Source organism: Chiloscyllium plagiosum, unplaced genomic scaffold, assembly GCF_037043375.1.
Source record: "Chiloscyllium plagiosum isolate Xiang-an unplaced genomic scaffold, Cpla_swu_hap1 HiC_scaffold_39, whole genome shotgun sequence".
NCBI lineage: Eukaryota > Metazoa > Chordata > Chondrichthyes > Orectolobiformes > Hemiscylliidae > Chiloscyllium > Chiloscyllium plagiosum.
In genome coordinates, this window is record NW_028270177.1 from 2,995,277 (window position 1) to 3,023,073 (window position 27,797).

The 27,797-nt window shown below is 40.6% G+C and overlaps 2 protein-coding genes across 2 annotated transcripts in view; one reads left to right on the forward strand and one right to left on the reverse strand.

The window, feature by feature from the left end:
- The window catches only part of zwilch (zwilch kinetochore protein), a 47,157-nt gene extending 42,122 nt beyond the window's left edge, over positions 1-5,035 (forward strand). The window contains exon 18 of the mRNA XM_087981407.1: positions 3,767-5,035. The gene's annotated coding sequence lies outside the window, so the exon portion shown is untranslated. The remainder of the gene's footprint in view (positions 1-3,766) is intronic.
- lctlb (lactase-like b) lies at positions 414-27,797 on the reverse strand. The gene is made up of 14 exons (XM_043677092.2): positions 27,673-27,797; positions 25,198-25,376; positions 23,651-23,811; positions 22,281-22,368; positions 20,787-20,896; positions 19,400-19,528; positions 17,033-17,128; positions 15,210-15,264; positions 13,535-13,696; positions 12,160-12,434; positions 9,573-9,699; positions 5,354-5,553; positions 3,930-3,993; positions 414-711 (listed from the first exon to the last, which is right to left on the reverse strand). The coding sequence occupies exons 2-14, from the start codon at positions 25,322-25,324 to the stop codon at positions 599-601; spliced, it is 1,707 nt and encodes a 568-aa protein (XP_043533027.2). The 5' UTR covers positions 25,325-25,376; positions 27,673-27,797; the 3' UTR covers positions 414-598.

A 27,797-nucleotide genomic window follows, 5' to 3' on the forward strand; every position in this document is an offset into this window, starting at 1 on the left:
TGTTGGTTCAATTATGTAGCTTCTGCATTTCTACTTGTTATGGATTTAAAAATAATGTTCTGATGGATTGACTGATTCCCAGTTCATACCTTTCCATCATCTCTCAGGCCAAGGGTTTTATTGTTGCTATTGTCAGTATGTACCTGTTTTATTTTTTAAAGTAGGTTACTGTAATATTTCTACTGATGAAATGGCTCTTCTGCAGGAACCTACTGTGTTATTAGGAGACATATTATTTGCTTCTAATATTTGATGTCGTCAATCTGTGGCGAAACATTGATCATACAAACTTTGCTCGGGTATTGTGTGATTAGGGAAGGAAGAGTCAGAATGGAATCTCTCTAGCATGTTGTAAGCACCTTTACCTCATCTGTGGAATCCTAATTGGAGTATGTGGTTTGAGTTTGATAATAGTGCAGTTTTACTGACCCAAAGATAGATCATTTTATTCATTAATAACGAAGGTATCAAACTCTTTGGAGGTGACTGTGGAGAAGTATTAAAGACTGTTGTAATTTAAACTTGCTGAAGGAGTTAGACACGTATTTTTGTCTTTGTACATCTGGCATTATCCTGTTGTAACAGCACACTGGAGTTTTCACTGCGTCCGGAGTAGGAACATCAGTAATATAGCACTCAGCAGTATGCAAAGAGTAAAAACAGTCGGGACAACAATTTCCGTTACCATCTCCATATGATTGACAAGAGGATCTGAAAGTAAAGGGGAAATTATAAATATTACACTGCAAAAACTTATTATTTCAGAGAAATACTTTTGTTTTTTATATTAGTCCAAATAAATAGTATATTTAACAGGTTATAAAATTCCCAACTCTGTGTCTGGTTTAGACAGGAAGCCAATTATGTCTTTCTTCTGCTTACCAGAAATTAGCCTACAGCAGCAATGTTCCATTTAGGGAATTTGCTTATTCTGAAGTGTGAATTCCTTCCAAAGCTCACAGATCATAGGGAGGGAGCGAGAGACTTTTCAAACTGATCTCCTATCTTTACCCCTCCATAAACTCCAGTGTTTAAAACTTAATACAAGACTCATTTTTTCTCACTGATACCTTCTGGCTTCCTATCCCCCCAAAACTTAAGTTCTTTGTCTCCATCTTGAAATCCTTCCAAGGTTTTATCTGCTGTGCACCTTGTTAAATCTCTTCCAACCATAAGCTTCCTGTGTTCTTCAGTTCTCTGAATGTATGCACCTAATCCTAACCGTATTCCTAATCCCTCAACCTAGCAGCACAATTAGTGATAAAGATTTAAACTGTCTTTATTGACAGGAATTTCCTGCCTAAACCATTCTATTGCTCAACTCTTTAAACCTTCTTTGGATTTGATTTTTCAGTCACCTCCCCCAACCTTCCTTTCATAACTTAAGCTCTGTAAGGTGTCTTCAGTTTAATGTGCAGGTTTCTAGCTTAAATTGTTGAGAGTGCATGGATTAAATTGCCATCTGCTGCTCTTGCACCCCTTTGGATGAGGCTGAAGTAGACAGGAGCGCATAACGAGGAGCCAAGGGTTATCAATAAAGCAGATCAAACCCCTCTTCCAACTCCCACCCTTTTATTGGGGGAAGCCACTACATTCTGCAGAGAAATGTAAAAAATACGAGGCATTACCATTTACAAACAAACAACTGTTCCTTCTGGAAGTGAAATGCTGTTATTTAATTTGAGACAATATCACAAATAGTAATACTTTGAAAGTATAACATTTTTTGAAAAGATTGTTCAGAATGAGCCATTCTAAAGGTGGTCAGGATATTTTACTTACATGGGATAAAGTATTCTAGTATAATTAATTATCCACAACTAGGAAAGCTAATGATAAGCAGACAATTTAGCTGTTGCTTTCAAAGCTTGAACTCAGCTTGAGGTGACACAAAGCTCCTAATACCTAAACTACAATGTGCACTGGCCAAATTGTTGGCTTGTCTGCCTGCTTCTTAATTGTTCAGTCTGTTCTTCTAGCTGAAAAGGGCAAACAAAGAAGAACACATTTGCCCACAATTGCCACCACTACCTTCTCCCCTATATTGTAAGTGCAGTGGAATGGATCATAGAGATGCACAGCATGGAAACACCCTTCGGTCCAACTCATCCACGCCAACCAGATATCCCAACCCAATCTAGTCCCACCTACCAGCATCTGGCCCATATCCCTCCAAACCCTTCCTATTCATATACCCATCCAAATGCCTTTTACATGTTGTAATTGTACCAGCCTTCACCACTTCCTCTGGCAGCTCATTCCATACACATACTACCCTCTGCGTGCAAAGTTGCCCCATAGGTCTCTTTTATATCTTTCCCCTCTTATCCTAAACCTAAGCCCTCTAGTTCTGGACTCCCCAACCCCAGGGAAAAGATTTTGTCTTTTTATCCTATACATGCCCCTCATGATTTTATAAACCTCTATAAGGTCACCCTCAGCCTCCGACGCTCCAGGGAAAACAGCCCCAGCCTGTCATCCTCTCCCTATAGGAATATGAACAGTGAATAAAACAGTAAAGAATCATCACTGCTACAATATAAAGTGCTAGCTGCCTTAAATTGAGGGGGTGGGATTGACTAATTTGCTGATTTTATTTTTCTCTTTGGTAAGCAGTTGGCTGCATAGAGCAATAACATAAGCTAGCATTTAGCTCCTCCTGAGCAAGAACACTGTTCTACAGCCACATTCCTTAATTTGCTCACAATTTAACTCTTTTTGCCTTTTGTAATGATAAATGAACTTAACTGCTATACTGCACTAATGCCCAAGAAAAGAAGTTGCTACTTTAGTCAGAGACACAGAAGTATCAAGATTATATATTTCATTACTGCATTAAAATGTGACATCAAATAATGAAGTGGCAAACTTTATCTCTCTTCTATGTCAATTGCCATTTTAAAGCCTTTCTTTGAACTTACTGAATAAGAACAGAACCATATGATCTGTCAAACCAGAAAACATCCCTTCTATTAGAGTAATATTGCCAAATATTCAACAATAGTATCCAGAGGAAGACCGTTTCTTCTGTTCTCTGGCAGTAGATGCTGGCATCTGTTTCTGTGACTAAAATCTACTGCCTGCTGTAAATGCTATACACTTGGTACCAATTAGTGTGAATATTTAGGACCCATCTATCTTCAGTTGTCCTGTAGATATTATCTAATGGATAAATAGATAGGGAGAAATTGTTCCCACTCGTAAATGGTTCACGAACCAATGGGCACAGATTTAAAGTGATTTGCAAAAGAAGCAAATGCATTGTGAGGAAAAACCTTTTTTCACTCAGCCAGTAGTTAAGGTATGGAACGCACTGCCTGAAATTGTGGTGGAGACTGTTTTAGTTGAGCCTATCAAAGAGTATTGGATAATTATTTGGATAGAAATCATATCATATGTAAGGGAGGAAAATAGGAAACTGTCAGTTAGTAATGATGCATATTTGAAGAGCTGGTACAGATGGGATTGGCCAAATCGCCTCCTTCTGAATCATAATAGTCATCACATATCACACTGAAGATGCTAAAGGAGTAAATTTCTCTAACGTCATCACACAGTCCAGAATACTGGCTATCAAACCTGTGAGTAAACTTGGAAAATGATCTTATTTTTAGGAGCTCATTGTTTACATTATTATTTTGTTAGACTAAATTTAAATGTTTCCCATATTAATTTTAGATAAGTGCTGCTTATTTTCTGTTGATTGGAGTAATGATCAAGAGTTAAACAAATGCCAGTAGAATTGCTTAGTTTTTGTTTCGTTCAGTGATCCTTTACGGAATACAGGAGCTGATGGGTACAAAGGAAAAATTATGGTGAAATGATCATACATGTGCTCTGCTCATATTGGGATTGATGGACTGAAATGCTTCTTCTTGCTCTGGACTCTCTTTATTCCTGAAGAAAATTGAATGACTTCACTCACGTACCTGCAGCAAGCAGTGCATTTGTAATGGAACAAGTCTCTGCAGCTTTGCGTTTCCAACTCTCAATCTAGAAGAAGATAGCAGAAAGATTGTTTGGGTCAACATTCTGTTTAAGGGAAAAAGCACCTGAACATCACATCGGAGGTGAACTGTTTCCTGGAACTACTTAATATTCATTGTTCAAACTTGTTGCACTAACATGACCTATTTAAAAATAAATTGGATCTTTGTGCATTCTTTACTACTTTTGCTAGGAGTTATCTACTCTTTATTCTACAGCAGAAACTGGGACACAGGCTATAAAGCAGCAATTATTTAGTAATTCTGTTGGATTTTCAGGATTAAAATGTTAGTATCTTCCATTGACAGCTGCCTTTTACTCAAATAATATTTTTGTCCCTGCCTGCTCTGTTCAAAATGAAATACAGTCGGTTCTGCTATAACACATTTGTTTAACACGATTGAAGAATTTCAACCATTATTTGCAGAATGTTAAAAATCACACAACACCAGGTTATAATCCAACAGGTTTATTTGGAAGCACTAGCTTTCTAAGTGCTGCTCTTTCATCAGGTGATTGTGGAGTATAAGATCGTAAGACACAGAATTTATAGCAAATGTTTACAGTGTGATGTAACTGAAATTATATATTGAAAAAGACCTGGATTGTTTGTTAAGTGTCTCATCTTTTAGAATGAACATATTGGTTTCAGTTCTTTCATATGAAAATCACAGAACATTTATACGTTATATTCTCAAGTGAACTTTTAACAATTGGTGTCATGTCGGCCCAGATAATGCACTTAAGGTGTGAGTTGCCCTGTGTGAGGCTGTCTGTGCTACAATGGTCAGATTGATTATAATCTAAGAAATGGATTTACAGATTCTTACATGAATTTATGCAGTTTGTATTGGCTATAACACAATTCCAGTCTCATTAGTTTAAATGGTGTGGCTATTCTGTGGTTTTCGTATAATGCGAGAACCAGACTATCACATTATATCAGAAGTGTATATCAAAAGTGCAGTTGACAGAGCTTGTTGGAATTTGTATTGACCACAGTGTAATTATTAAACAAACATGGCAAAATACATGACCACGTATCTGTCAGTTGTCCACAGTCTTAACCTTCCTTTCAGTTTACCACATTATTCACTTCTTCTTCTCTTATACTTATCAGCTTCTACATACAATCTTTAAATCTAAGCTTTCTTCTATATTCATGTTAAAAATCACACAACACCAGGTTATAATCCAACAGGTTTAATTGGAAGCACACTAGCTTTCGGAGCGACGCTCCTTCATCAGGTGATTGTCCTAAATTCATGTCCTGGTTTTTGTTTTTAAAGTTTCATGTAGGCTATTTGTCAACTTGCATCAAAAATAAGTTTTATTTTTTAATTTAAAAAAAATCAGTGGTACTTACTTCTCTTTGGTTTGGAAATCCATTTGAGCTGATCATTTTCTTGTAGTACTGAACTGAGGCTTTGGGATACCTCCTCTTATTCTTGCTTTTAAAATCGATGTAATATAACCCAAATCTTTCTGAATATCCTTCATCCCATTCAAACTTATCCAGCAGTGACCAGGATATGTATCCCTTGACTTTAACACCATCCTTAATGGCTGCAACAAGTTTCAAAATTACATTCATTTTAAAATCTGTCAATCCAAAATAACAGAAACTCTGGAAATTCAGAGCAATTCCATGAGTGTAAATCTTCTAATAAAGTCCCATGTCACAGGTTAGTTTGCAAAATTAAAGCACATGGAATATGTGGCAATATACTGACAGGAACTAAGCATTGGTTTACAGACAGTAAACAGGAAGTAGGAATAAATGGGTTTCTTTCGGTGTGGAGAGGTTGATAAGAAGGGTACAGCAGAGATCAGTGCTTTGGCCCAGCTATTTGCAATATAAATCAACAATTTTGATGAGGGAATTAAGTTTTATATTTCCAAGATTGCTGTTTGCACAAAACTAAGTGAGAGTGGTGAGAGTGATATTAAGAGGCTTCAAGGCAATTTTGACAAGTTGAGCAAGTAGGCAAATAGGTGACACATGCAATATAACATGGATAAATATAAAGTTGTCAACTTCTTTAGGAAAGGCAGAATAGCGGAGTATTATTAAATGGGGATAGAATTGGGAATGTTGATTTACAAAGGGACTTGGGTGTCCTTGTATGCTAGCTATTGAAAGCAAGTCATTAGGAAGGCAAATCATATATTGGTAATCATTCCAAAAGAGTTTAAGTAGAAGTGCAAGGAAGTCTTGCTGCAGCTGTACAGGGTCTTTGTGAAACCATCCTTGGAATATGGTGCACATTTCTGGTCATCTTATCTAAGAAAATATACTTACCTTAGAGGGAGCATAACGAAGGTTCACCAGAATGTACCTGGGACGGCAGGTTTGTCGTATGAGAAAAGATTGGGTTCCCTGGGCTTGTATTCACCAGAGTTTAGAATAATCTGAAGGGGTCTTATTGAAATATATAAAAATCTTGACATGGGTGGACAGACTGGATGTAGGGATGATACCTTCCCTTGCTGGGGAGGCCAGAACAAGGGGTCACGATCTCAGGATATAGGATGGTCCATATTGGACTGAGGTGTGGAGAAATTTCTTCACAGAGTCAACTGGAGACAATCACTAGAAATATATACACACACTAAAGAAATAGATTTCTATAAAATAAAGGTGTCAAGGGGAACAGGAAGAGTGGGAGTATGACATTAAAGGGAGGGTGGTAAAAAAGGAGGGGGGGTGGCGTTGCTAATTAGAAATGGTATAACGGCTGCAGAAAGGCAGTTCGAGGGGGATCTGCCTTTGGAGGTAGTATGGGCTGAAGTCAGAAATAGGAAAGGTGCAGTCACCTTGTTGGGTGTTTACTATAGGCCCCCCAATAGCAGCAGAGATGTGGAGAAACAGATTGGGAAACAGATTTTGGAAAGGTGCAGAAGCCACAGGGTAGTAGTCATGGGCGATTTCAACTTCCCAAATATTGATTGGAAGCTCTTTAGATCAAGTAGATTGGATGGGGCGGTGTTTGCACAGTGTGTCCAGGAAGCTTTTCTAACTCAGTATGTAAATTATCCGACCAGAGGGGAGGCCATATTGGATTTGGTACTCGGTAATAAACCAGGACAAGTGATGGGCTTGTTAGTGGGTGAACATTTTGGTGATGGTGACCACAATTCTGTGACTTTCACCTTGGTTATGGAGAGAGATACGTGCGTGCAACAGGGTAGGTTTTACAATTGGGGGAAGGGTAATTACGATGCTGTAAGACAGGATCTGAGGAGCATAAGTTGGGACCATAGGTTGTCAGGGAAGGATGTCGTGGAAATGTGGAACATTTTCAAGGAACAGATATGACGTGTCCTTGATATGTATGTACCTGTCAGGCAGGAAAGAAATGGTCGTGTGAGGGAATCTTGGTTGACGAGGGAGGTTGAATGTCTTGTAAAGAGGAAGAAGGAGGCTTACATAAGGTTGAGGAAACAGGGTTCAGACAGAGCAGTGGAGGGATACAGGATAGCCAGAAGGGACCTGAAGAAAGGGATTAGGAGAGCTAAGAGAGGGCATGAAAAATCTTTGGCGGATAGGATCAAGGATAACCCAAATGCATTTTGTGCGTATGTGAGAAACATGAGAATGACAAGAACGAGGGTAGGTCCGATCAAGGACAGTAGTGGGAGACTGTGTATTGAGTCGGAAGAGATAGGAGAGGTCTTGAATGAGTACTTTTCTTCAGTATTTACGAACGAGAGGGATCGTATTATTGAAGAGGAGAGTGTGAAACGGACTGGTAAGCTAGAGGAGATACTTGTTAGGAAGGAAGATGAGTTGGACATTTTAAACAACTTGAGGATAGACAAGTCCCCCGGGCCTGACGGGATATATCCTAGGATTATGTGGGAAGCAAGAGAGGAAATTGCAGTACCGTTGGCAATGATCTTTTCGTCTTCACTGTCAACGGGGGTGGTACTAGGGGACTGGAGAGTGGCGAATGTTGTGCCCCTGTTCAAAAAAGGGAATAGGGATAACCCCGGGAATTACAGGCCAGTTAGTCTTACTTCGGTGGTAGGCAAAGTAATGGAAAGGGTACTGAGGGATAGGATTTATGAGTATCTGGAAAGACACTGCTTGATTAGGGACAGCCAGCACGGATTTGTGAAGGGTAGGTCTTGCCTTACAAGTCTTATTGAATTCTTTGAGGAGGTGACCAAGCATGTGGATGAGGGTAGAGCAGTGGATGTAGTATACATGGATTTTAGTAAGGCATTTGATAAGGTTCTCCATGGTAGGCTTATGCGGAAAGTCAGGAGGCATGGGATAGAGGGAAATTTGGCCAATTGGATAGAAAACTGGCTAACCGGTCGAAGTCAGAGAGTGGTGGTAGATGGCAAATATTCAGCCTGGAGCCCAGTTACAAGTGGAGTTCCGCAGGGATCAGTTCTGGGTCCTCTGCTGTTTGTAATTTTTATTAATGACTTGGAAGAGGGAGTCGAAGGGTGGGTCAGTAAATTTGCAGATGATACGAAGATTGGTGGAGTTGTGGATAGTGAGGAGGGCTGTTGTCGGCTGCAAAGAGACTTGGATATGATGCAGAGCTGGGCTGAGGAGTGGCAGATGGAGTACAACCCTGCCAAGTGTGAGGTTGTCCATTTTGGAAAGACAAATAAGAATGCGGAATACAGGGTTAACGGTAGGGTTCTTAGTAAGGTGGAGGAACAGAGGGATCTTGTGGTCTATGTTCATAGATCTTTGAAAGTTGCCACTCAGCTGGATAGAGCTTGTAAGAAGGCCTATGATGTATTAGCGTTCATTAGCAGAGAGATTGAATTCAAGAGTCGTGAAGTGTTGCAACTGTACAGGACTTTGGTTAGGCCACATTTGGAGTACTGTGTGTAGTTCTGGTCGCCTCACTTTAGGAAAGATGTGGAAGCTTTGAAGAGAGTGCAGAGAAGATTTACCAGGATGTTGCCTGGAATGGAGAATAGGTCGTACGAGGATAAGTTGAGAGTGCTAGGCTTTTTTTCGTTGGAACGGCGAAGGATGAGGGGTGACTTGATAGAGGTTTATAAGATGATCAGAGGAATAGATAGAGTAGACAGTCAGAAACTTTTTCCCCGAGTACAACAGAGTGTTACAAGGGGACATAAATTTAAGGTGAAGGGTGGAAGGTATAGGGGAGATGTTAGGGGTGGGTTCTTTACCCAGAGAGTGGTGGGGGCATGGAATGCACTGCCTGTGGGAGTGGTGGAGTCAGAATCTTTGGTGACCTTTAAGCGGCAATTGGATAGGTACATGGATGGGTGCTTAAGCTAGGACAAATGTTCGGCACAACATCGTGGGCCGAAGGGCCTGTTCTATGCTGTATTGTTCTATGTTCTAAAAGATAATGGGCTTGCTGGGTCTAAAGGCCTACTATTTTCTAAATGAGAAAGCTTAATAAATATACTGGCTGTGGGGCTTCTTTCAAACTGCTGCATTTACGTTTTTATTTTGCCTGTTTTAATGTCAGGGTAGTACTGATGGAAGAATTGGGCCATTTGCCCTTGGCCTGCACTGTTTCTTGCTCCCTGCCCCCAAATAATTAACCATGGAATGGGTCATGTTTTGATATTAAGTCAGTCACCTTTAAGAATCTCATTAACATAATTACTCATGTACTGCATTCGCCACTTGTCACACAGCTCAGTGCACTGGTGTTTTTCAGATACTCCATTTTCTGTCACGTATATCCTTGGATTTCCATACCGACTCTGAAACAAAATAGAAAATGATAATGAGAAAGAAATTGAAACTGATCACATTTCAGCTTGTTACAAACTGCAGTAATTTTAATGTACAGTATTTATATGGAATAAGTTGTAAGAGGAAGAATGGAAGCCAGACAATAAAACCCCCCTGGAAGTGTACTGCTGTATGATCATCATGCACACCTTAAGGCCTCACTATCATCTTGAAGTGACCTCATACCATTTAAATCCCTCACAACCCACATTCAGAATTAGCTTAAAATATTCACAGCTGCCTAGCCTTTGGCTCTTCATTCTCCAGGATACCATTGCAGCCCTCAATTTGCTCAACTAATTCTTTAGATTAGATTAGATTAGATTACTTACAGTGTGGAAACAGGCCCTTTGGCCCAACAAGTCCACACCGACCCTCCGAAGAGCAACCCACCCAGACCCATTCCCCTACATTTACCCCTTCACCTAACACTATGGGCAATTTAGCGTGGCCAATTCACCTAACCTGCACATTTTTTTTTCTTTCATGTTTGACTTTATCCTTTGCCAAACCTCCTGAAGGACACAGCCTTTATCTACCATATTGTAACTTTAACACTGCAAGATCTCAGTGGATCTGCTGTCTCCTCCGTTCTCATTTCTTATAGCATGTTCAAGGACCTTATAGGCCTCTATACCATCAAGATTGAAAACATTCATTCTGTTGCCCCTTCCTTCCCCTCACCCCTGCCTGTCAGGCCAACCGCTCACTGTGCCCCGAACCTGAACTGTCCTAGTTTTTTTTCTCCCATCTGCTCTCATGGTCCCTAATGTATCATAAGACATCAGAGCAGAAATTATGCCATTAGCCCATAGAATCTGCTCCACCATTCAATCATGGCTGATAAGTTTCTCAACCCCTTTCTCCCGGTAACCCTTCATCCCCTTGATACTCAAGACCCTATCTATTTCAGTCTTAAATATACTCAATGACCTGGCCTCCATAGTCTTCTGTGGTAGTGAATTCCATAGATTGACCACTCTGGCTGAATAAGTGTGTCCTTATCTCCTTCCTAACAGGCCTTCCCTTTACTCTAAGGCTTACGCCCTCAGGTCCTAGTCTCTCCTATCAATGGAAATGTCTTCCCAACATCTACTCTGTCCGGGCCATTCAGTGTTCTGTATGTTTCAATTAGATTTCCCCCTCATCCTTCTAAACTCCATCACGTATGAACCCAGAGTCCTCAAACGTTCCTCATATGTTAAGCTTTTCGTTCCTGGGAGACCATTCTCGTGAACCTCCTCCGAACACGCTCCAGGGCCAGTACATCGTTCCTGAAATATGGGACCCAAAACTGCGCACAATACTCTAAATGTGGCCTGACCAGAGCCTCAGAATTATATCCCTGCTTTTATATTCAAGTCCTCTTAAAATAAATGCCATCATTGCATTTACCTTCCTAACTACTGACTCAACCTGACTATAACTCACAAGTCTCTTTGCACTTCCTATTTGTTTGATTCCATTCCCACTTAACTGTCCGTTTTTGACTGTTTTTGCCTCCACGAAGAACAGCGTGTTTTATTTTCCTGTGTAAAGTTAAATAAATTGTTCTTGGTGATTTATGAAAAAAGCTTTGACCTGGACATCATCAACCACAAGGTAAATCACCAACCAGCCCTGATTGTTTTAATTGTTAGTGATTGAAATAATTTTATTGTATACAGATTGACTGCTGCGTTTGCAAAAAACAATTGAGTGCTAAGTAATACACTGTACTCTGAGAACTTGAAGATCTTAGTAGAATGTGAGAAATCAATGGATAACTGTAAATATTTCACATTTTATAAAGCATTTTGTGATATGGACCTTTTCTGAATCTTTTTCCAAATTTATCTATAGCACTTCAGCACTTTGCATCTAAGATATTAACATAAACAAGTATCTTAAATTTTTATTCCTGGAATTAAAAAGTCCATTTATTTTCATTATTAATAAAGGTATTTTGAGTGTTTTTGTGATTTTAGTTGTATTTCAAACATGCAAGCCAAGACTGACTGAGATGCTCTTGCAGAGAGGTATGGGATATTCCTAGAAGCGTGGCATTCCAACCGGAACTCAATCAACAAATACATTGAGTTAGACCCCACCTACCACCCTCTAAGAAAAAGAACAGGAAATGACATCACCACAGGAAATAACATCACCAACCCCAATAAACTCAAATATATAAATAGTAAGCAGGCATTATCAACAGTGCTTTGCCCTGTGGCCCACAGAAGATGTTACCTAGTAGGGTGATGAAACATCTCGAAATGAACCTTCCAGCTCAGTGAGCAAACCTACATGCAGAACCTCAACCTGAGCTACAAATCTTCTCAAAACTTGCTAAGGTGTGGGACAGCCTGATGTTGTGGAAGGCACTTTTCAAATGCAAGTCTTTGTTTTATAGAGGAGACAACATATTAAACTATATATCTCTGAAATACCTTGATATAATTCAGAATCCTCCTGAATCCCCAAGGTACAGCGTACAGCCACTCAGAACCTGGATCAGGCCACTGTGGGTCAACAAGTTCTGCCAAGTCCTGGTCCATATAATAACTTGGCCCTTTACTGTAATGGTAGCTCTTGTGAGTGATATACCGGGTTGTGAAGTGACCCAAACCGAAGAAGTCTGATGTGTCTTTGATGAAGTGTTTCTCCTGTGGAGTAAAGGCTGGCAGCCTGGAGTTGCTCAGACTTTCCTGTGAGCTCTTTCTCCCTGTTAATATAACAAACAAATGGGGATTACAGGTTTTGAAGAATGCCAACATGCCTGCCAAACAAAGATCTCAGATGTACAAGATGTTGTACTGCTCCAACTTTGCTCTGGATTGTTTCTAGTTGTTGATATGAGACATACTGTGACCTCCTAAAATACAGCCTTACTTGCCTCAGCTTCACCTGCACTAAGGTAATTTAAATGTTTAATGGAGCTGTATGTAAACTGCAAGAAGCAATCCTGACCATAAAACGGGTGTTTGACAGCTTGTACAAGATAAATTACAATTTTACTATAGTTCCCTCACTAAAAGTACACAATGTCTACATATATGGTAAATAAATACGTACAAGGCCTTTTGTGTATGCAATTCTATAGTTGTTAGGATTTGATTATGAAACTGTTTTTCTTTTGCCAACTGACATATTTGGAATTGAACTCTAAGGCATGTTTACATTTCTTTTTGCATATTGATAAGTAGAAATCTTTAATGGAGAGCTTAATGGAGTCTTAAAGACTCGCAAATTGCAGCCCACTGTGCTACTTATGAATGCCCACACAGAGTCCTGTTACTCAGCTGTGCTATCATACAAAGGCAAGCTGAGACTAGGCTCATCCACAACACACTCATCCAACCTGTGATACATAGATAGGAAGGGGAAATTAAACCCCAAAATAACCCCCTTTTCACATTTTGTGTCAGAAATGAATAAAATGAATCATATAATGTGCTTGCCTAATTAACCCCTAAGTAATCCACCAGAATGCCAGAATTCTAAATTTGAGTAATAAAAAGAGAAAATGCTGAAAATATTCGAGGTCAAGCACTCTCTGTGCAGAGGGTTATACAGTTACTGTTTTTGATCATTGGTTCTGATGAAAAGTAAATGGCCTAAAATGTCAACTCCATTTCTCTACCAAATCTGGAAACTTCATAGCATACTTACAGCATTTTCTATTATTAGTTTAGATTTCCAGCCTGTGGAGTATTTTGCTTTTATTATAGGTCCTAGTATCTGTTTAATATTTGCTTTTGGGCCTAACATGCCAATATAGTCAATATGTGTGCCCACAATATTCCCCTTCGTATTTACACTTACCAATGCAGTCTTTCATAACTTGAGGGTAGTCTCCATTGAAAATAGGGTTGGCAAACCAGCCTAGCTTAAACTGGATGTATCGCTCAGCAGCCTCAACATCCTTTTGATTTGTAATGTCGATCGGCTCTCCCCATTCACTTGTGATAGAAATACCCACCAATCCTTTCATATGAAAAAAAAATTAATAACTTAGATGCAACAGACAAATTATATTGCAGTTAGAATATGCATGTATCTGCTGTAACTGTTTTACTCTGGTGTTGTGATTGCTCGACCTCTGTGATGTAGAATGTTATTTCTTAGACCATATAAGGAGGCTATTTGGCCCATCATACTTCTGCTACCTCTTTGAAGAAAGCGAATAATTTATCCCATTCTCTCTGTGATTTCCCATAACTCTGCATATGTTTTTATTTCCATTAAATAACCCATTCCTTTTTGAAAGTTGCTTGTATATCTGCTTCCACTAGTCTTTTAGCCAGCACATTCCAGATTATAACTTGATATATTTAAAGAATTCTCATCTTCCTTCTGGCATTTTTGCTTATTGTCTTAAATCTATGATGACTGGTTACCAGATTTAAGCCATTCAGCCCATCAAGTCTGCTCCATCTTTCAATTATGGCTGATGTGTTTCTCAACCCCATTCTCCTACCTTCTCCTCATAACCCTTGATCCCACTACTAATCAAGACTCTCTCCAACTCTATCTTAAATACACTCAATGACTTAGCCTCCCCAGCCTTCTATAGCAATGAGTACCACAGATTAACTATCCTCTGGCTGACAAAATTCCTCCTCATCTCAAAGATTGTTCCTTTACTCTGAGGCTGTGCCCTCAGGCCCTAGTCTCTCCTATTAGTGGAAACATCTCTATGTCCACTCTATCCATGCGCCTTAGTAACCTGTAAGTTGCAATCAGATCTCCTTGATTCTTCTGAACTCTGGACCTCCTCCAATGCCCGCACATCCCTTCTTAGATATGGGGCCCAAAACTGCTTACAATATTTCAGCTATGGTCTGACTAGAGCTTAATGCAGCCTGATGAAGGGCTTTTGCCCAAAACGTCAATTTTCCTGCTCCTCGGATGCTGCCTGACCTGCTGTGCTTTTCCAGCACCACTCTAATCTAGATTCTGGTTTCCAGTATCTGCAGTCCTCACGTTTGCCTAGAGCCTAATGCAGCCTCAGCAGGACACCTCTATTCAATGAATGCTCTTGACCTTTTTGCCAGTGAAATATTTCTCCCTATTTACTCTAAACACCTTTATTAAAATTCCTTTAACCTTTTCTGATCGAAGGAGAACAACCTTAGTTCCTGCTCCCTCTCGATATAAATGAAATCCCTCTGCCCTGCACGAACTGAAATAAGATGTGCTGGAACTGAATAATTATTGTAGACCTTGCTGACCGAAGACTAGACGAATAGAGAGAATATTTATACACGACTTGCCTCTACCTGTATACCATGATGGTTCCATGATATTTGTCACATCCAGCTATCACTGAAATCTCTTAAAAACCCTTTGAAGCTGATGATACAATTCACCATATGAACTGCTAATCTTAACAACAGAAACTCATCAGACTATACAAGATATAATTTTGCAGCGGAGTCTGTAAGAGATATTTATACTTTGTTTGATTCCATTCAATCTGAATTGATAACTCTGTTACCTTTTTGGTGATTGCGCCAAAGTTTGTCGTACGTGTGCCAAGCCTTTGCATGAGCCTGTGAAACAGAAGTAAATACTTGTAGTGTTAATGAGATTATGGTTTGTTCCTATTTTACTCCCGCACAATCTTTTAGTTGGATTTCTCAGCTCTCACCCCAGCTTACTGAGCCCTGCCTGAAAATGTACATCGTACAAGTCCAAATGTAGGCTCGGCACAATGGTAACTCTCAAAACACAGGATTTAACAAATTTCAGAAACAGCAGCTCATAATCTAAACCGACATTTCAGTGCAACACTGAGGAACTGCTACATTGTAAAATGTCCCATTTATCCACTCCGGGTGGAAGTGGTGTCCTTCTTCATCCGAATGTAAGGATACTAGTGAAAGACGATCATGTCGTTTTGTGGCTAGTTGATGTTCATGTATCTTGGTGGCTAGTTTTCTGCCTGTTTGTCCAATGTAGTGTTTCTTACAGTTCTTGCAAGGACAACACATCCATCCTAGGACAAGCCAAACAGAGACACGCACGAGACTTCCTAAAAGCATGGCATTCCAATCGGAACTCTATCAACAAACACATTGACTTGGATCCCATTTACCACCTGAGAAAAATGACAGGAAATGCTATCACTATGGGAAATGAAGTCACCACAGGAAATGACATCACCAGCCCAAGGAAGCTCAAACATATAAATAAAAAGCAGGAAACACCAGCAATGCTTTGTCCGGAGGCACATTTAGCAGGGTGACAAAGCGTCTGAAAATGAACCAGGTAAAAACAATGACTGCAGATGCTGGAAACCAGGTTCTGGATCAGTGGTGCTGGAAGAGCACAGCAATTCAGGCAGCATCCAAGGAGCTTCGAAATCGACCTTTCGGGCAAAAGCCCTTCATCAGGAATAAAGGCAGTGAGCCTGAAGCGTGAAGAGATAAGCTAGAGGAGGGTGGGGGTGGGGAGAAAGTAGCATAGAGTACAATGGGTGAGTGGGGGAGGGGATGAAGGTGATAGGTCAGGGAGGAGGGGGTGGAGTGGATAGGTGGAAAAGGAGCTAGGCAGGTCGACAAGTCCAGCACGACATGGTTGAAGAGCTTCAGGGCAGAGGAAATGACCTGGGAGTTGCAGTGGGAGAGGGACTCCCTGAGATTCTTGTAGAGAGAGGAGGAAAGCTTCTTCAAGGCAGGCATCCTTGTCTTGTAGAGAGAGGCTTTCATCTCCTCCCCCACTCACCCATTGTACTCAATGCTACTTTCTCCCCACTCCCACCCTCCTCTAGCTTATCTCTTCACGCTTCAGGCTCACTGCCTTTATTCCTGATGAAGGGCTTTTGCCCGAAACGTCGATTTCAAAGCTCCTTTCCACCTATCCACTCCACCCTCTCCTCCCTGACCTATCACCTTCATCCCCTCCCCCACTCACCCATTGTAGTCTATGCTACTCACTCCCCACCCCCACCCTCCTCTAGCTTATCTCTTCACGCTTCAGGCTCACTGCCTTCATTCCTGATGAAGGGCTTTTGCCCGAAACGTCGATTTCAAAGCTCCTTGGATGCTGCCTGAACTGCTGTGCTCTTCCAGCACCACTCTGATCCAGAATCTGAAAATGAACCATCCATCCAGCTCAGCGAGCAAACCTACATCCATGTCCCATTTATTTTGAGAAAATTCCCATGAGGAGGAGCAGAAATGGTCTCCTTAAGTTCTGGCAACCTTTATCCCTCAACCACATCCAAAAACAAATGAAACGGTCTATTGATACACAATTTTTAAAATCCTTTCAATATATTATGAAATTTTTGAGATTGAGAAATAGGAGAATACTTACTTTAATGATGTTATGACCTGCTCGGTACGCTCCTATTCCTTTCAGTTTCACTCCTGGTGCATGTTGTCCCAATTCATATCCTTCCACAGCTGTGGACTACAATGAAAAAATGATCAAATGGAATCAGTTCCCACTACTGCCACTATTTGTAGAATAGGGATGGGATCCATGTTGGAGGTTCAGAGTGTAACGAGCATGTAGATGGGCAACAGGCACAGGCTTCCTAACCTCACTTCTGTCAGCAATCAAGAGAAGAAAAATGGGCATTTCCTTCAGCTATCAGCAAATGTTAGTTGGTGAATATCTTTTATTAGAAAATCAGGCATATCATTTACAGGATATCGGCCTGTTTTGAACTGAAAACTGGCAAAAGGTGGTGGTGGGAAAACATTCAACTAAAGAGAAAGTGGAAAGTTTGCACCAAATACAGTTTCTTTTAATTTAGGTTTTATTACTAATTATCCAGAGATAGAACAAGAAGAAACCTCCAATAAACTCCACTCCAGTCATCCTCAAAGTCCTGAGATTGCTGGCTTTCAGAGATTGTGCTTGTATTCTGCTTTTCAAACTCACACCTGCTGAACTAGTCACGATCATCCTAGGCAGGTTGTGCTGCCTCTCGAGTTGTGACTTAAAACATGAAACAGCCATAACAATAAAACTGGGTTGAATCTGTCTGTAACAAAAGGATAAAAGGCTCCTTTCTGATGATTGTAGAGATCCTGCCATCATTTAGCACTAAATGTGGTAAAAATAAAAGTTACATCAAAGATAATGAATGACTAGAGTGTCCAAGATGTCTATCTCCATAGCAATGTAAGTGCTGATCACAGAACCTTGCTTACCCCAAACTAAACTACACTTCTGCATGTGTTCCTGTTAATGCACAAGTATCTCAGTGTGCTAGTACTCTGTACCAGCAATTCTTGCGTGTTCTGACCCAGGATTAACGAGGCCAAAAAAGTTCTTTCTAGTTGGACAGAATTCACCCAAGGTAAACCAGAGAGTAATAGAGAAAGACCACAGGCTACAGGCTGCAGTCAGGCCACTTCAATCCAGAGTATGAGTTATAGTGACTGAATTTGGATGATGTTACTTCATCTACTTACAAAACATTCAAGTAAGATTAAACTAATTTTTGATATTTCAATTGTGTTTTCATGCAATTTCATTCTTCAATTACCATGTAATGCACAACAGATAAATCGCGTCAGGTTATCTTTAACTAAACAAATAATATTTAAAGTAATATTTTTAAAAGCCAAGCTTTGGTCTCAAAAGATAATACACTTTCAATATTATATGTGAAAGTAAGAAAAAAATCTTAAGCTTGTGCAATGTGCTGTGTGGAAAATGGCTGCAATCTTTCCTCCATAACAAGAACATTTAGCTAATCCAGTTCATGGATATGAAGCATTTTAAGATGTTTATGATAGAAGTGAATAGAATGATGTAAATGGAAATCCTTTTACCCCCTGAGATGGGAACACTATGGAGGAAGTTGACAATGCTGTTGCAAAGTCACCACATTCTGTTTCCAAGTTGTAGAGATCGAAGACTTTGATCATTGGTTGAAACATGACCTAATAAGAATCTGATAAGAAAAGATTAATCAAATAATTCGGAGACCCTGGCTAATGCTCTCTGGGTTCAAATTCCAGCTCAGCAGCTGTTGGAACTGAAGTTTAATGAGTAAATTATTTGGAGTTAAAAGCTACTCACATTGTTGATGTATTACATCATATTGGGTGTACTAGACACCATATTTGCAGGATGTTAATGTATTGGAAGAAGTTCAGAGAAGGTTTACTAGATCAGTGGTTCCCAACTTTTTCAGTACAAAGGCATGTGTATACATTATGTATATATTTTAAAAAATTGTTAACAGGAGAAACTCAGAGCAAAGGTAGTGACAAACAAACTTACCTCTGAGTTTATGTGGAGGTGTATTATGGGAGATCTACCATTATTTGGTAATAAAGCAGCTATTCCAACCTTTTTTCAGAAAGGACACATTCACGGTCATGTGAGAGATATTCACAACAAAGTTTGAAGGTTAGTTTAAAAGAATATGACCAAAGAACATGTCAACTATAATGGGAAGGAAGAAAACTGTGCCACAGACAGTGCCAGAGACAGTGCCACAGGATAATATTCACCTGTACTTTGCTACATAAACTGAAAACATAATATCCTTAGAAACCCCAGAATATAAAGATTCTGGTACCCAAGATGGATATGTAGGTCTACATTGATCATCACAGATATAATTCTCAATCCATGAATGGAAAGTAAACAAATTGAAATATATAAAACTATAATCTTTAATATTAATGAAATTAAATCACACTGAAACGTAAAACATACCCAAGGGTTATTGAAAGTAATCCAGTGTTTCACCCGATCTCCAAACTTCTCAAAACATAAGCTGGCATAATCATTGAAAAAGTCAATCAGACTGTTATTCTGCCAGCCTCCAAATCTATCTTGCAGCACCTAAAATATCAAAGATGATCAACTATAGTCACTTTCAGAAAGATTCTATAAGAAAGGCAATTTGACTCATCACATCTGCTCATTCCAGACTTTAACCAGCCATTTCCAGGTTTGTGTAATCACAGAGTGGATTTTCACGAAAATATATCGAACACAGAACAATACAGCGCAGAACAGGCCCTTTGGCCCTCAATGTTGCGCCGACCTGTGGACTATTCTCAACTCGTCCCCCTACACTATCCCATTATCATCCATGTGCTTATCTAAGGATTGTTTAAATCTCCCTAACATGGCTGAGTTGACTACATTAGCAGGTAGGGTATTCCACGCTCTTACCACTCGCTGCATAAAGAACTTGCCTCTGATGTCTATCTTAAATCTATCACTCCTCAATTTGTAGTTACGCCCCCTCGTACACACTGAAGTCATCAGCCTAGGAAAAAGACTTTCAGCAAAATAAAACTCAGAATCATTGTCTGGTGCTGGGAAGTTGAGAGATTCAGTCTCCACTGGGAGCACAGACTGTGACAGGGGAAGAGTGAAAGTAGTACATACAGGTGCTATTACAGACTTCAGTGCTAAAGCTTAGAGAGGGGTAAAATAAGGTTCCTACTCCTGACTGGCAGTAAATATTACAAGAACGGTGAGTTTGTGATTTTCTGGAGAGTATATGATTGCAATTAGCTGTAATGTCCTTTAACCGTGGTACATTTCTGTGTGTAAGTGCAACACTGGGGGAGATCAGTCATAAAGAGTGTGGGGACAGGAGGAGCTTGGACTTAGCACTGAGCTGCAGATCTGTAATTTTACACTGTCAGGGAGATTTGTAATTGTCTGGGAATAGAGTGATTGACTGATTGAATAACATGCAGCAGGATTCAACAGAGCTGTAGAATCTTAGGTAACAAGCAACACTTCTGTGTCTCTTTCTGGAGGTAGGAGATAGCTTATTGGGAGAGGCAACAAGCGATACCCAGTATTCATGGAACTCAGGCCCCTTATATGTCAACATGTTTAAGAGAGGAAAAAAATGTTGAAATAAAACCATAATAGAATTTGTAAGCATTGTAGATAGTTAGTGTTTACCCACGGTGTGGGAATTTCTTACTGATTTTCAGGACCACTGTCAAATCTGGCATTTATTGCTGGTCCCTCTCCGTCTTTAAAAAAGTGATAGTGCACAGTCAGTAGTTGCTGTGACACACATACAGATAGACGTTAGCAAGTTACAAATGGTGTTCAAACATTCCACACAGACCTGAGGAAGATCCCCATGGTACAGGGTGACCACCGGTTGGATGTTGCTCTCCAGGAGGGTATTAATTAGCTCGTTATAATGCATGATTCCTTTGTCATTGATTCGCTCAGCTGTATGATACAGAGAGATAAGAAACAGATAAACTCTGACTTAAAAAGAAAACAAGTGACTTGACAACAGTAAAAACATTTTCCCCTACCCTTCATTTTAATATTTCCCCACCAACTCTCCTGTGCTGAATGCACCTTTTTATTTGTGAATACCTACTCCCACAACTGCTTAGAGACAGCTTTGTCGTCATTAGTCTTGTCCAAGGGCAGTGCTGAAGGGAATCAGCCTTAGACGTGCTGGTAGCAGGAAAAGCTGGGGGTCAGTGCTGAGCTGTGGATTTGTACCCTTACACTAAAGTGGAATCTCATTCCAAGAAGATTTGTAATCATCTGGAACACCGTGAGTGACCTTTATAGTGTACCACAAGTAAGACAAGAGAGGAGCACTGCAGATACCTTGAGCACGATAGTAACAGAGCTGTTTGTTCTCAGTCAAGAAACAGGAATGTGTGGCAGATGACACCAGGCCCTCACTATAACACTGCTCTCTCATAATACTCTTGCCTCTACTCGCTGTTCACTTAGAGAGCGACTGGTTTCTCACTGTGGGGAAAATCCTGAGGAGAATTTCCAAACTGTCAAAAACAATAAGACAATTGAACTCTTCAGTTTAATTTAATATAAAATAAAAGACCTATTTGGTGGGGAGATGATGGCATTGTGATATTTTCACTGGATCAGTAATTCCAATTATCATGGATCATTGTAAAAAAACCCACCTGGGTCACTAATACCCTTGAGGGAAAGATATTGGCAACCTTACCTGGTCTGGCCTACGTGGGACTCCAGACCCACAACAATATGGATAATTCTTAATTGCCCTCTCAAGTGGTTGAGTCAGTTGTTCAGTTCAAGGATAATGAAGGATTGTCAGTAAATGCTGACCTTGCCAGTGACACCCTCATCACATGAAATATCCCAAGTACTTTCTCTACTTTTGGCTGGCACACCCTAATCCCTAACAAACACAGCAAGTGCTGGACACACTCAGCAGGTCTTTCATCCCCCACAATCATCTGATGAAGGAGCAGCGCTGTGAAAGCTAGTGCTTCCAAATAAACCTGTTGGACTAAACCCTGGTGTTGTGTGATTTTTAACTTTGTAGAGAAAGGAACAGAGTTAATGTGTTGAGTCCAATATGATGCTTCTTTAGACCCTAATACCTGTCTGACGTCCCCCTCTACTTCTCCCAGCTCTGCGCCAATCTGTGGGTCCGGACACCCAGCCTGAATGAAATTCAAGTCAGTTTTCTCTCTGTCATGAATGGTGTAGGCTGGTGTAGGTGTACTTCATTCATTGACTTCAATTAGGAGAAGATTTGATCTGAGCACTAGCTGAGATTATGACTTCTCACATTACACAACCACAAATTGAGAGATATTACCTTTAATCCCAGTTGGTAGAATTCGAGGCCAGGAGATAGAGAAACGATAGTGATTGACTTTAAGCTCCTTCAGTAGAGCAATATCCTCCTGGAAGAGAAGCTAGTGTTAACCAGACTTTGTGCAGGAGGAGGAGATTTCATTCAGCATATTCCTTATTGGGGGAAACATCGAAGCAAATCTGGGCAGTTAACAAAGAGGTTAATGTTTCTGATAGCATCCCTTCTCCAAACTCAAATTTAGGCAAGGATAAAAAGAATGCTGTAACCAAATAAAACTATTCATTCACTGCTTGGCATCGGATCTGAATATCAACAAGAGGATTTGATGCTGTTTGTGTTGTATACTAGTTATTACCATTTTAAATGCAATATTTTATTGGAAATGGTTCTGGCCAGCTTGTAATCAAGCAGATGTGAATTCTAATCCCATTCTGGTAAATTATGAAACTGAATTCAAGATCTGGGTAACCTAAAGAACTCTTGGATTGTTGCAAAAATTCCAATTCATTGAATAATGTTCATCAGGGATGAGGCCATGTCTGGCTAAGTTGACCTACATGTGACTCCAGTCCATGCTATATGGTTGACTTTTAATGTCACAGAGGAGAGCAACAAGAACAGCTTTTGTCTGTAACACTTACACAACAAATTCATAAAACAAAAATCCACAGGTGAATTGCTGTTTTAAGCAACTTTTATTTAACTCATAGATGGCTAAGAGTCAGGACACAAAACTACCAATAATTTGACAATATTGCACAAGAAAGATGCTTGCTATGGACATTGGAATTGCAAACAGAGAATGCTCTCCAATTGCACCTTCCCAAAAGTGGCAACATTGTGTAAAACAAACTGAATCTTGTTATTTGTGTCTTACAAGTAATCAGTTTGGTTCAGTTAGTAGCAGACTAACATCTGAGTCACAAGGCTCCAGGTCCAAGCTTCACTCCAGAGACCCGAGCACAAAAACCTGAGTTGATACTGGAGTGCAGTAATGCAAAGGTTAAACCGACACCCTGTATTGACCTCTTAGGAAAATGGAAAGAATCCCATGGTCACTATTGGATGAAGAGCAGATTGTTGTCCTGGCAACAATGAAACAAACAGAATTATGTCTCTCAATGCTGCCTTGCTTGGTGTAAATTGGCACCCTGTTTCCTCATTCATTACACTTCAATGTTTCTACTTTATTGGCTGTAAAGTCTTTTGGATGAAAGCAAAATACAGCAGATGCTGGAAATCTGAAACAATGAAGGAGAATACGGGAGAAATTCAGTGGGTCAAACAGCATCTGTGGAAAGACGCATAGCATTGTGGGATATTGTGAAATGTTCTACAAATATGCAAGTTGTTTACATGTGCATTCTTACCTTGAATCTATAATAGCTTTCACAGGATGAATCTCCTGTTTCATTCAAGTGCACTTTTCCTTTCATTCGGGTGAAAACATCCCAGATACTGAGTCCTTTCCCATCTTGATCCCAAGCCCCTTCGGTCTGGTAAGCAGAGCTTCCCACTCCCCAGGAGAAACCTGAAACCAACACAATGCTTCCATGTTGTGTTTCACTACAGCTCATTCATGCACTGAGCAATATTTAGTTTAACACCAAATTGTTCAAGGAATTGTAAACTGAAAAGTTCCAAAACAGAATAATTAAAAATTCTAGGGCATTACTTTCAGCTCCAAATACGACTATAAATATTTCCAAGAATTATTTCTGTACGCTATTAGTGGCCAGTTCAATCCAGGAAACAGTTAAATTAAAACACCAGGCATGATACATGGGAGCCATTCAGTATTTGTACCAGTGCTACTCCCACTTCACCCCCCCCTCCCACTCCCACTCCCACTCACCCCCCCAACTCAACTCCCCTCTTCCACACATCCCCCTCTCCCACTCTATCCTTCTGTCCCACTCTCCCCCACCACACTCCATCCCCTCCCACTCTATACTCCTCTCCTACTCTACCCCTCCTCTCCCACTCCAACCCCTCTCACCCTCCACCCCCAATCCCACTCCACCCCCTGTCCCACACAACCCTTCTGTCTCACTCTCCCTCCCACCACACTCCACCTCCATCTCCCACTCTCGCCCCCTCCCACTCCACCCCTTTTCCCATTCTACCCCCTCCCACTCAATCCCTCTGTCCCACTCTCGCCCCCCCCACTCCACTCCCTTCTCCCACTCCACTCCCCATTCCCATTCAACCACTCTCTCTCACTCTATCCTCTCACCCATTCTAACCCCTCACCCACTCTCTCCTCCATCTCCTACTCTACTTCCCTCTCCCACTCTCTAAGAGACCATAGGATATAACAGCAGACTTAGACCAATTGGCACATTGAGTCTGCTCTGACATTCAATCATGGTTGACATATTTACGCCATTTCCCATTCTACCCGCTCTCCCACACTATCCAACCTCTCCCACTCTACTCCTCCATCTCCCACTCTAACCCATTTCACACTCTACCTACGCTCCCATAGTATCCCCCCTTCTACTTGACCCCCCATTTCCCATCTACCCTATCCCCTACTGCTGCCTCTTCCACTCTACCCATCTCCCAATCTACCCCCATCTCTCACTCTACTCTCTCTCCCATACTATCTCCCCCCAACTCCCATTCTACCCTCATCTCCAACTCTACCCCACCTGCCATTCTATTCCCTCTCCCACTGTAGTCCCTCTCCCAAAGACAGTGCTCCAATTTGAAGAGGGAGAGACAAAGATTGAAGGGCTTGACTGTGGGAAACAATCGTATAATTGTGAATATTTTTGCTGAAAAGGAGCTGCTAGGGAAGGTGATGTGATTGTTGTATTTAGGATTTTAAAGAGATTGATAATGTAAACAATGACAACCTGCTTCACTTGGTGATGATCTACTTTATAAAAAGGGTAATATGGAAACTCCTTACCAGGAGGGAAAGTCCCATAGTAGAAAGATCCTCCATGGTCTTTTGTCCAGTCAAACTCTCGAGACAGACCCAGAGATACCAACAGCAGAAAGGTCTGGGATGCAGTGAGTAGGACTGGTAGATGCATTGTTCTTTAGTTAGTGCTGATCGAACACAAGCCACGGTCACCATTCAACAAGCTGTTGGCACAAAGAGGGCAGGAGGATCATAAAAACCGATGGGAATTCATGAGGGAACAACAGTCACGTTATATAAACATTTGTAAAAGGAGCAGAAATGGGCCATTCAGCCCACCCTATTCCAAGCCTATCCTGCCATTTGATAAGATCATGGCTGATCCATTTGTTTTTCAAGATTCACATTCCCATCTTTGACCCCTTTGTCTAACAAGAATTTAGTGGGACATGCTTTAAAAATACTCAATGAATCCTCCTATCGCCATCTTCTGAGGCACAGAGCACCAAAGTCATGCAACCCTCAGACTAAAAGGATGACCCCTAATTTCTAAAAACTGATGCCTTGCTCTGACCCACAAAACGTCATATCTTTGTCCACCTCATCAAGACCATTCAGTATCTTATCAAACTTCAATCAAGTCCCCCCTCACTCTTCTAAGCTCCAGTGGAAACAAGGCCAGTCAGTCTAACTATTCCTCATAAAGCAATTTATCCATTCCAGGTACCAGTCTGGTAAACCCTCGCTGAACTGTCGCCAATGTAGCTACATCCTTACGGTGGAGATCAAAACCGCACACAGTTCGGTGCATCACAATATCTTTTATGTTTTAATTCCTCTTATAAAAAAGGGAAGCATCTCATTAGCTTTCTGATTACATGCTGTACTTACAAACCAACTTTCTGGGGCTCATGCACTAGAAAGCCTAAAATCTTCTGCATTTTGGATTTCTGTGGTTATTCTCAATTTCAGTAATTCTCTGCTTTTCCATTCTTCCTGCCAAAGTGAACAATTTCATATTTTTCCACATAACTCCATTGAATGAACTGGGGATCTTCAGTTCAGAACAGATCAGGCTGATGGGTAAACTAAAAGAGGTCTTTAAAATTATGAATGGGTTTGATAGAATATGGAGAAGATGTATCCATTTGGAGGAGACCAAAACTAAGGTCCATAAATATAAGGTAGTCACCAATAAATTCAATAGAGAATTCAGGAGAAATTTACTTACTGAGTGATGAGAGAACATGTAACTTGCTACCATAAGGAATGGCTGAGGAAAATAGTTTAGACACATCAAAGGGGAAAATGGGTGAAGGTATCATGGTCACTGACTCTTGTTTGAGAGACACCCGGTCATGGTTTAACCTGAGGGGAGAGGTTAAGAAGGAAAGTCCTTCAAGGTAACCTCAGCTGACATAGGAATTGAACCCACACTTTTGACATCACTGTCAAGGAATGTTGTGCTGGAAAAGCACAGTCAGTCAGGCAGCATCCGAGGAGCAGGAAAGTCGACATTTCGAGCATAAGTTCTATTCCTGATGAAGAGCTTAAGCTCAAAACGTTGACGCTCCTGATCCTCAGATGCCTGACCTACTGTGCTTTTCCAGCACCATACGTTTTAACTCTGATCTCCAGCATCTGCAGTCCTCACCGTCTCCTTGTTGGCAACACTGCATCACAGACCAGCTGTCCAAATTAACCAACCCGCCGAAAATAGATAGACGTGTGAAATAATGCAATCGAAGGAAATGTCAGTGGGATCGGTTGAAGAATGGAATGCAGTGCAGGTTTGAAGGTAGACCTCTGTGGATCATTAACACCACCAAAGACCAGGTTAGCAAGATGGTCTGTTTCTGTTGTACAGTATAAATTTGTTGTAAATAGTTGATATTCAGAGGCACTGTCCTCAGCCAGGTAACTAAATAACATATCAAATCAGTCCAGTTCAAAGATTTGGCCTCACTTCCCATCCAGGAAGTCAGGACAGTTCCTCATTTCAACATCCAACTGTCTCTTTACTGATCCAGACTCCAGGCTGCATTTTCCTTGAGTGTAGAATTTTCAGGGGACTGTTAGGGAATATTTGCACAGGTAATCAAAAATATCACTTGAATGACATGCTGCATGACGTCGAGGAGGTAAGATGCTAGAAATTAGCATTTTTTGGCATTTCTGCACAGAAAGAAACAACTAAAGATCAAACAACAGTTTCAATTTAACAGAAAACATAGAAATTAAATGATGAAATATTGATCCATCTTGATATTAAATATAGAAGTTCACATTTCATAAATCTAAGCAGCTTTGAGTTCCTTTACACTTCCATGTATCAGGTCACAACACTGCTACAATTGTTGCCAATCTGTTAATATCGTGCATTTGTTTTAAAAATAAAACTTGCAGTAAAGAACAATAAACTATGGAATTTCCATGAAAATTGACATCAGATCAACTTTGGTAAATTAATATGGCAGTTCAGTTTCTGAGTGCTGGCCGAGGTTCCAGATTTTATCTTACCTGTTATCCCTTTTTCATTTCTGTAGAATGGGGAGAGAACATGACCTCCAAGCAACTTACAGTGTTCAGAGAATCCACCCAAACACACACAAACGACCGCGCAGCCCCAGCCAGCTGCAAATCTA